At 34.2% G+C, this 10,884-nt stretch overlaps 1 protein-coding gene across 1 annotated transcript in view; it reads left to right on the plus strand.

The window, feature by feature from the left end:
• The window catches only part of mre11a (MRE11 homolog A, double strand break repair nuclease), a 99,907-nt gene that overhangs the window by 4,659 nt on the left and 84,364 nt on the right, over positions 1–10,884 (plus strand). The window contains exon 3 of the mRNA XM_016503441.1: positions 8,531–8,672. Coding sequence (XP_016358927.1) covers positions 8,531–8,672 — 142 coding nt within the window. The remainder of the gene's footprint in view (positions 1–8,530; positions 8,673–10,884) is intronic.

The following is a 10,884-nucleotide window of genomic DNA, read 5'->3' on the forward strand; positions in this document are numbered from 1 at the left end:
CTTTAGATGTTGTTCTGGGTTCTTTTATGACCTCTTGGATGCACTCTTGAAGTAATTTTGGTAGGCCGGCCACTCCTGGGAAGGTTCACCACTGTTCCAAGTTTTCTCCATTTGTAGATAATGGCTCTGATCATGGTTCACTGGAGTCCCAAAGCCTTTGAAATGGCTTTATAAGTATTTTGTTTCTCATCTGTTCTTGAATTTCTTTAGATCGTGGCATGATGTGTTGCTCTTTAAGCATGCTTCACTTTGTCAGACAGGTTCTATTTAAGTGATAGATTAATTCTTGATTCAACAGGTCTGGCAGTAATCAGGCCTGGGTGTGGCTGGTGAAATTTAAATCAGCTTTCTAAAATAATGTGGTTAATCACAGTTCTTTCATGATGTAACAGGAGGGGGCAATTAATTTTTCACGTAGGGCTAGGTGGGTTTGGACAGCTTTTTTCCCTTAATAAATGAAATCATCATTTAAAAACTGCATTTTGTATTTACTTTGTATTTACAAAATCTGAAATTAACTGCCCCATAAATGTTGTTCCTTGTACTCAAATGGCGTTAAAAAAGGTTCTCAGGTTTCTATGGGAACCAGAGTTTCTAACGGCAGCTGCAGTGACGCAATGACTTTACCAATCAGTGACTCGCTGTTTTATTCAGAAGGCGGGTCTATTCCACCATATTGCGCATTCATAAGTAATAGGATTGAAACATCTATAGCCTTTGTTTGTACTCATAATTAATAATTAAGCACGGTTATTGAACTGAGTCAACACTTGAATGACTTGAGCTAAATAATGACACTACTGTCTTTTTAGAGCTGATTTATAGCATAATTTGAATTTTGTGTGATATACATATTTTTCTTTATTAGTCATATCTGAGAGGTAAATTTGGTTAAGTACAATGCCAAGTGTTAAATAAAGTGATGCAGAATAGATTCACCAGATTTTGAATTTTATTTAAAGCTTTTCACATTTTACAGAGCATATTTTTCAGAATCTGCTAAATGTTTTTCCAAAATAATAGGGCTCATACAAAATGGATGTTATTTTTTATTTAGTACTGTCCAGAATAATATAGGATGTTTTACATTAAATATGTTTACATGTAGTCCACAAGACAAAATAGTAGCTGAATTTACATAAAGTACCTAATTCAAAAGTAATAATAAACTGCCTGCTGTTCTTCAGAAAAATCATCCAGGTCCCACAAATGCTTTAGTTTTCCAGCATCTGATGCATATTTCAACCCTCTCCAGCAGTGACTATATGATTTTTGAGATCCTTTTTTCACACTGTCAACAACTGAAGGACTCATGCGCAGCTATTACAAAAGGTTAAAACATGAACTGTTACTCAAAAAGGAAACACAATGCATTAACCCTCTGGGGTCTGATGGGGTTTTGGGGCCCTGGAGAAGTTTTGACATGCCCTGACATTTGTGTTTTTTCAGTATCTTAAAAACATATTAATGTCTAAAGTCTGATAACACTGTATTCAGCACAAACTGGGCTACGATAATATGTGAGCAGCATGAATGTACATGTTTGTGTTTTTGAGAAAACAACGTTTATGCGTGGTTGGTGAAAAATTAAAAATTTTAAGTCACTGAAATAGGCCATAAAACACATACAGAGTATTTGTTCACAAGACTTTTGAGAACCGGGTGTAGTAGACTACAGTTTTTGCTCCAAAATGATCCTGTTCACTCATTCACAGAAAACAATATATTGATCTAACTTTTGTAAGACATGTTTTGTGTTAGAAAGGCAGCAAGGGAGTGACAATGGGCGTGAATATTTAGTGATTCGCACCTGAGAGACAAAAGGATTCCCCTAATGGGCCATCAGTCAGTAATGTGTCTGTGAAGCAGGTTAGAGAGAATGTGAGGAGAGTAAAGTATTTTTGATTATTTGTATTTTATTTACAACAGTATAATCAAAATCTACATAATTAATGTCAAAGACACATTATTGAGCACATTGGTATAAATAAAGATACTTGAACAGTAACACACCTTTGTGCCATTGCTGACAACAGATCCTGTTCAACTGTTTAAACAAGTAAACTATACCTGATATTTCCAGTGTCTGCTGCTTCTTTCCATGGATTCAAGAAAAAAAAAACAGCCACATCATCAGTAGTCATGGATGTTATTTTTACCAGGTATTATGTAAAACATCAGCCCAATGTAGTTGAACATCTGATGTTGGTACAGCGAAATGAAGTGAAGCGAAGTGAAGTCTTCAAGGTATCTGGTCACAAAAAAAAAAAAAAACTTTTTATTAGGTGGCCTTAACTACTGTGTACTTACATTTTAAATTAATCATTTGGTACAATGCAGTTATTGTTTGCATACATGTTTTTACATTGTACTTATATTTTTAAAATACCTATATGTAATTACATCTGTAATTAATTTATGTACTTACATTTATAATTACACTGTTGACCCATCCCTTATACCTTTACCCACCCTTAAGTGAAGTGAAGTGTGAAGTGACGTGACATGTGGCCAAGTATGGTGACCCATACTCGGAATTAGTGCTCTCTGTTAGCATGTTGCTATAGGAGCAACTATATTATTACATTAGCAATCACTAATATTGGTCACTCATAACTTCTAAATAAATAATTAAATAACAAATATGATTTTATAGTCATGAACACAAGTATGCTTTGTATGTATTATACAATACAAAAACATTTTATATCTGGGAAACTACATTGTTATTCTTAAGCATGTTATAAACTAGGGCTGCCCCCGACTAAAGATTTTTCTGGTCAACTAGTAGTCGTTCATTTTAAGCATTAGTCGACTAATCGCACATTTATTAATAAACAATTTAAATCATTATAATGAGCCTTTAATTGCCTACATAGCCTATAAGCTCTCAAGCACATGCATAAAGCTTGACACAGCGCACCGCAGAAGCTAATGATTATGAATGTGTCAGGGAAAAACAGTTAAGGAAGCTGCATTAACATTTTAATAATTAATTGATAAACTAGTGCTTTTTTTGTTTTCGGTTTAAGAGATGAATTCGACGTCACTGACTCGTCATCTCCGCAGTAGTGGATGTGCCTATATGCATGTTTCATACGGATTACATAATTCAAGAATGTTTTCCATTTGAATTGGTTCATTTGAAAGTAGACATTTCGCTCTCTATAGATATTTTTTCATATCTGTAAGGCAAATATACACCGCGTTCCGGAGTTTCGCGCTCAAGTTCATCATAATTCAAGAATGTTTTCCATTTGAATTGGTTCATTTGAAAGTAGACATTTCGCTCTCTATAGATATTTTTTCATGTCTGTAAGGCAAATATATAAACGGAGTTTCGTGCTCAAGTTCACAGAGACCGAGACGGCAGAAAGCGCATCCTGTTTGCTTTCAATATTTTACAAAAGCTCAATGTTTTGTTGTTGTTGTGAGTGCACATAAATAAACGTAGAGTCTTTACAGATTCTAAAGATGTATTACTCTTATCTGTATGACCAGAAATGACAGTATTTTAAGAGCAAGTGACCACACCGGTGCCTCCATCTGTCCTGCAGTGAGCACGCTTCTACACTCGACACAGACACTTCAATAGTGCACATTTTTCTAGGTTAGCCTAACATTAGATTGAGCGGTCATGTAAAGTTGCTAATACTTACATATTTCAGATGATAAGCCATATTTGAGGTTGATGAATGCTAGCTTTTGGATGTCCTGCCTGATGTACTGTATTACCACATAGACCAGCCGTTAACGATCTGTCCATCACAGACTGCGTGACTTTGCCTGTGGATTTTTTTTTTTTTCCTGCGACTAAAAAAACATTTTGGTCGTCCAAACCTCTTCTGGTCTACTAATGGTTAGTCGACCATTAGGGGGCAGCCCTATTATAAACATCTACATACAGTTGTGCTCATAAGTTTACATACTTCTTGCAGAATGTGCAAAATGTTAATAATTGAAATAAAAGAGGGATCACGAAAATTGCATGCTATTTTTTATTTAATACTGTCCTGGATAAGCTATTTCACATAACAGATGTTTACATATACTCCACAAGACAAAATAATAACTGAATTTATAAAAATAACCCCATTCAAAAGTTTACATACCCTTGAATCTTAATACTATGTCATTTCCTTGATGATCCACGACTGTTTTTATGTTTTGTGATTGTTGTTCATGAGTCCCTTGTTGGTCCCCAGTGTTCAAAAGTACAATTTACCCTGATCATCCAATTTAAAAAGTTTACACCCCCCATCTCTTAATGCATTGTGTGGCATTCTGTTGAGCATCAGTACACGTTTTCACTTTTTGTAATAGTTATGCATGAGTCCCTCAATTGTCCTCAGTGTTCAAAATCATACAGTCAATGTTGGAATGTTGGAAAGGGTTCAAATATGCAGAAGATGCTGGGAAACCAAAGAATTTGCAGGAGCTGGAAGATTTTTCTGAAGAACAGCAGGCAGTTGAACTGGTCAGGACAAACAAGGGACTCATGAACAACTATCACAAAATAAAAAAACTGTCGTGGATCATCAAGGAAATGACACATAGTATTAAGATTCAAGGGTATGCAAACTTTTGATGGGGTAATTTTTATAAACTCAGTTATTATTTTGTCTTGTGGAGTATATGTAAACCTCTGCTATGTGAAATAGCGTATTCAGGATGCATGATCCCTCTTATTTGGTTTCAATTATTAACATTTTGCACATTCTGCAAGTGGTATGCAAACTTATGAGCACAACTGTATATTCGTGAATAGAGTATATCACAGTAAAGTTTTGTCTAAACATTCTTACTCTAAAATTCATAGTGGTAGCCTACAGTGTAAACAACACCCATATTACTTTTATATCGTATTTTTTCCATTTTATAGAACATTAAAAAAACATCCTGGCATCGTGAGACATTTAGATGCAATGAATGAAACATAGCCTACTTCATAATGTTTCACTTGATTATACGTTTAGTCAGGAATTATAGTTTGGAAAAAGTCTAATAGTAAAATGTGTACAATAGCGCTGGGCGATATGACGATATTATCGTATATCGACGATGTCTCGTAAGTATCGTGATGCCGATTATCTACATTATCGGGAAAAAATGACAAATGATAAACCTAGTAAATTGCAAAAAATATTTTACATAGCCCCATAGTCACCATACAGGTCTTTTTGCATGCAAGAATTAAATAATTTAGTAGGAGAGTTGGGAATCGAAAAGCTATTCCAATTTCGGAAATCAGATCAGATGCGTAAGGTCAGGAATCAAATTACTTGTTATAAATTTACATTTCGATTCTGCTTCTCGATTTCTGTATGCGCATTTATTGTGATTTCAAAAGATTCAATTGCAAGAAGACGAAATAGAACTCACTTCTGCACTCGCGCGCTGTTTTCTGTACTGCACACACACACACAAAGCGCACGCACAAAAGCCGCCTCTTATATATGCGAACACTGGACTGAGCTCTCTTTCTCACATTCTTACACATTTGAATGGACAATACACACAGAATTATATCAAAATATCCCATAAATACAATCGGTTATGTCTCAAGTGAACATAAAGAGTTAAGAAAGAAAACAAGGGTGTATTGGATCCGTGCATTGACAGCAGCCGCTGCTGCCAGTCATTAATGTTAATCAAAGAACAAAAGAAAAGAAAATATATTTTATATTTTATTTTATATTTTTATAAATATATATTTAATTTTTATATTTAATTTTATATTTTATTTTCCTGTTGTTCGGCACTGACTACTGTAATGGCAACGTGCATCTGTGTATGCGATTATTTTGGAGATGCGTTCCAATATAATTTATCCTTATTTAGGGTATAGGCCTATTCTATTTTGATCTGCAGTTTAATAAAAGTTAAACCGAAAAAAAGACTAAAAGTAGCACTGCGTGTGTTTCTGAATATTTATTTAAACAGACTGTATAATAATGAAAAACCACAAAAATGACAGGTATAATTAAAATACGCAAATTCCTTCAGAGCACATTTCAGTGCAATATTTTTACAGATTTTTTTAAACCGTGTATACAATATAATTGTTTAATTAAGCTGAGATATAGCACTATAAATTCTTAATTAATTTGCAACAAAACTATGAAGTTTTGTTGCAAACGGATGAAGACATTAGTAGGCTTCTCAACTCGCCCCTCAACTTGCACGCATTCAGAGTTTCGGCAGCCCAACACTGAATATTATATTGTGGTCGTTGTGTTTTGATTAATAAAATAAAAATTACAATACAAAAATTAAATTTAAATTACACTGCTTATAAATAAATAAAGCAGTTATTTTTATTTCGTTAAAAACGGGCCAAAAGAGACCTCCGAACTAGTAGGCTACCAGAAACCTTAACGTTTTTGCTCAGAATTTGTTTTTAATCCCTGCATGATTTGTGTCATACATGATAAATATCAAATACATTATAGCTTGACTACAAGTTTAAAAACAACGCTGCAATTGTTATAATTAAGGAAATTAATATTACCATCATGAAATGTCTACACAGGCGATAATGCCAAAAAGAAAGAGAAACATCGGAAAATAGGCATATTTTATACAAGACATTATTATATGACATCAACATGCATTTATCATTCTTACAATCACTGCCAGAATGTCCAACTTCACCATGATGAACTTAAAATTGGGTTCTATTATTTTTCCTCAACAGTTCTCCTCACAAAACGAAATTAATTTCAAGCACAAATTTGATAAGAACAGAGTGGAAATTATTAGCAACACCAAAATAACAGCAAAGCAAATTTTTTTCTGTTAGTTTAGGCTCAAACTAATAAAAGTAAAACCAAACTTTGTGGCAATAATTAAGACCATGGTGTGTGTTTATGGTGCATGTCGGCAATGTTGTCTCGGCGGGGGCAGGGCGTGGTTGAGGTGGGGCTTAGGTAGACGGTATTATCGGATATCGCGATATTTTTAAAGGCGATTAACGATAAGATATTTTTGACATATCGCCCAGTACAAGTTATGTCACAGTAACAAAATAACAAATGCAAGTAGACTAATAAAAAACAACTTGCTCATGTAAATGCTCTCCGCCTCTGGATCAGGCCACGCATTGCATTCTGAGGTAAATACAAGACTTATTCCTCTCGCGGCGTCTTCCAGAAATGAAAAGTAGCCGAGATGAACTTGATAAAGTCTTGCTGCTTTGTTTACGGAAGTGATGTGGGCGTTTACATGTCTGCGCGTCTCACGGGCGTCTCACGTGGACTATTGTCATATCAATAGCCGATCAGCTCTGGGCCAGGAGGCCAGCTCTAGGAAGAGTCCTGGTTGTTTCAAACTTCTTCAATTAATGCAGCAGATTTTATTTCTGAACTCTTTCCCAGATGTGTGGCTCAATGCAATCCTGTTTCCTTTGTTTTTAACCTCAGGGCTTGGTGTTTGCTCTGATATGCATTTTCAGCTGTTATACCTTTTATTAAGATGTGTGTGCCTTTCCAAATCATACCCATTCAATTGAATTTCCCACAGGTTAACTTCACTCGAAGTGTTGTAACATCTACATGCAATAGAATGCTCCTGAGCTAAATTTCAAGTGTCCCAGATACTTATGCAATGGAATCATTTAAGTTTTTTATTTTTAATAAATTTGCAAAGATGTTAAAAACCTGTTTTTTGGCATTATGGTGTATGGAGTGTAGACTGATGTGGAAAAAAGTAATTTAAATAACTTTAACAAGGCAGCAACATAAAATGTGGAAAAAATGAAGGGGTATGAATATTCGCAAGGCACTGTATGTATATTAATTTACTGTTTTAATACATTTCATGCAGTGCTGTATTAATAATGTACAGCGATAATGTTCAATATCAATGTAATTTATCCTGTTTTCCATGTCAGTGCTTTTCATCTGCCTTTACACTGGTTTAAATCCTAGAGACATGTGGTTTATAAGACAGAATTCCCCAAATTCCTCAAAGTACGTTTTACCTTTAAATGTGCTTTAGAGATCTTTTTTCCAAAGGAGCTTGGATCATTCTGAGCTGAGATATTGAGGTTTTCACAAACATCTGTATAACAACAAGAGCAACAACAACAAAAAAGGGCTATGACAGCCCCTGTGGTTAAAAAATGGTAGCTTTGCAATACAAATACCTTAAGACAATCACTGAAAAAAATAATTAATAAATAGATAAATAAAAACTAATTAAAAATGGATACGTAACCTCCATTAGCCCTGTTGAGATTTATTAACTCATAAATGAAGTGTAGCATGACGTGGCATGGTGTAAAATTGTATGATGTATTCTTGTTTGCTCTAATCTCTTTCTGAATGCAGTAAGTGGCAGCTCCCCACAAAAACAAAAAATGCAGCTGAAAGCTGTGAATAATGCTGCGTAGGTAGCACACTTATTCTCTTAACCATTCAGGAATATAAATATTTCCTGAAAGCAACTGTCTTAAATTCATGTTGTTATCTCATGGTGGTACGTTATTATTTTCACAGTTTTTATGTTTGGTTTTGTATGTGTGTTCCAGGCTGATGGCCTTTGTGCTATAGACCTGTTGAGCTGTGCTGGTCTGATCAATCATTTTGGCCGCAGTCGTTCAGTGGAGAAACTTGAGATCAGTCCAGTTCTTCTGCAGAAAGGAAACACCAGGATTGCACTTTATGGAATTGGTGAGTTTATAACATAAAGCACTATTACATAATATTACATAAGTTATACAGTAGTACTTGTCAAAAGTTTGGAAACATGATTTTTAAATTATCTTTAGTTGTTAAAACCCTTCTTTGGCTATTAAAGGTCTAGGGGGTAAGAAGGGGAACATTAGGCCAGTTGGTAACTATTGTCAGCAAAAAACACTGGGGAAAGTGAATTTTAATATTATCTTAATATTTTGTGGAAATTTTTTTAGTATTCGTTGATAAATAGAAAGTCCAAAAGAACCGCATTTATTTGAAATATAATCTTTTGTAACATTATAAATGTTTTTACTGTAACTGTTGATCAGTTTGCATATTTGCTGAATAAAATCATTAATTTCTATTAAAAACACACACTCACATACCCCAACCATTTGAATGGTAGTATATAATGGTTTCTGCATAAATATGAATTATTAAGTATCTGTTTTCAACATTGATAATAATAAGAGATGTCTTGAGCAGCAAATCAGCATATTAGAATGATTACTGATGGATCATGTGACACGGAAGACTGGAATAATGATGCTGAAAATTCAGCTTTGCATCACAGGAATAAATGAAATTTTAAAATCTATTACAATAGAAAATTTATTTTGAGTTATACTATTTTACAGTATTAGTTTTTACTGTATTTTTGAGCATATAAATGCAGCCTAAATGCAGGAAGTAACATTCTTTTTTTATTAGTGGTGCTTGCCTATAGGCAAAGTATCACTTTGGACCCTTTTCACAAGACGAACGTTCTAATTTCATATTTAGATTTATGCGCAACGCTGAACTCATACGTCATCCGCCCGGAGCTGCTTCCGTGTACTATTTTGACGGCGCCGAGAACGGCAGCGCCAGGGCACACAGTGCTCACATTCTCCCTCTTCATTGTTTGTTGTCATCGTTTAACAGTTCTGCCTAATACAGATAGAAGTCTGTCTAATAATCAGATAGAACTGTTGAACAAATGAATTAAAAGGTATACAAAAAGTATTATAACGATTGCTTTTATATTATTAGTAACCGGAAGGCAGACATAATACTTTCTCGTTTGCCGTCAGCATTCAGCAAATACACATATCATTTAAACAAACCTTTAAATGACTAATGAACATTTAATTTCACAAACCTTTCAGACTTAGTCGAATCCAGCTGTGAGATCTTGTGAAGTGTGCATTTGTATATTGCCTGATCGTGTGTGCTCTGCGTGACAGTCGATCCGTGCGAATTGAATCCGGACAGGAGGAGAATTCAGCTTCACTGGAGACGCGTGATCAACTTTAAACTCGTTATTTCAAACTATGCTGATTTATGCATTTGCGCACTGTCATATTCATGTAATTTTTACTGCGTGCTGCATGTAAAATGAGTGCTACCTTGGCTTTAGTTGAAAAAATATGATTCCCAAAGCACGCAAACTTCTCAGATTACCGAGTGCCCTGTTGGTTACAGTGTTTACTTTCTTTTTGTTTATATATTTTAAAATATTTCTTTATTTGTGAAAAATACTGTAATAGAATTATAGAATCAGGAAGTTGTCATCTAAAGTATAAGTATGTTTATTTTACACATTTATTTTTAATATAATTCATTTTCAAATTATTTCAAGTTTCTCAAACATTAATTAAAATAAATAAAACTTATAATTAAAATAAAAAATATAAGTGAGTACTGGATTATATCCCCTCATAATAAACGCTGTACACCGCAATTGATGCATTTTAAAAACACATAACACATTGTAATTCACATTATCTTATTTGTCATAAAGAATGAAGAGTATCTATATCTATCATCCAGCAGTTTTAATTTTGACTGCCAACTCTTTAAAATACATCAATACATCACGGAAACAGTATTCAGTTGAAGAAAAGATTAAAGTTATTTTCAGTACAATCATCCACATTTCAATCACAAAGTTTGAAAAAATAGGTTTAAAATCGTGTGTAAGATGTGTAAGGCAGCATTCTGTTGTTGCACATAAAATATTAATGTTTAGAACAGTGCAAATACAAACACCATAAACACCATATAGTTCAGCATCACACACCATGATATGGGTTAAAATGAGAGCCCATTTCTCTCCAAAACGGTGCCAGTTTTAGTGTTTTGCAATAAAGAAATAAGAATAACTAAACTTGATAATTTATGTTACAATTTTAACATAAATGCACATTGTTCTAGAAGGATGGCA

Source organism: Sinocyclocheilus anshuiensis, unplaced genomic scaffold (genome assembly GCF_001515605.1).
Source record: "Sinocyclocheilus anshuiensis isolate Anshui unplaced genomic scaffold, SAMN03320099.WGS_v1.1 scaffold3295, whole genome shotgun sequence".
Lineage (NCBI taxonomy): Eukaryota > Metazoa > Chordata > Actinopteri > Cypriniformes > Cyprinidae > Sinocyclocheilus > Sinocyclocheilus anshuiensis.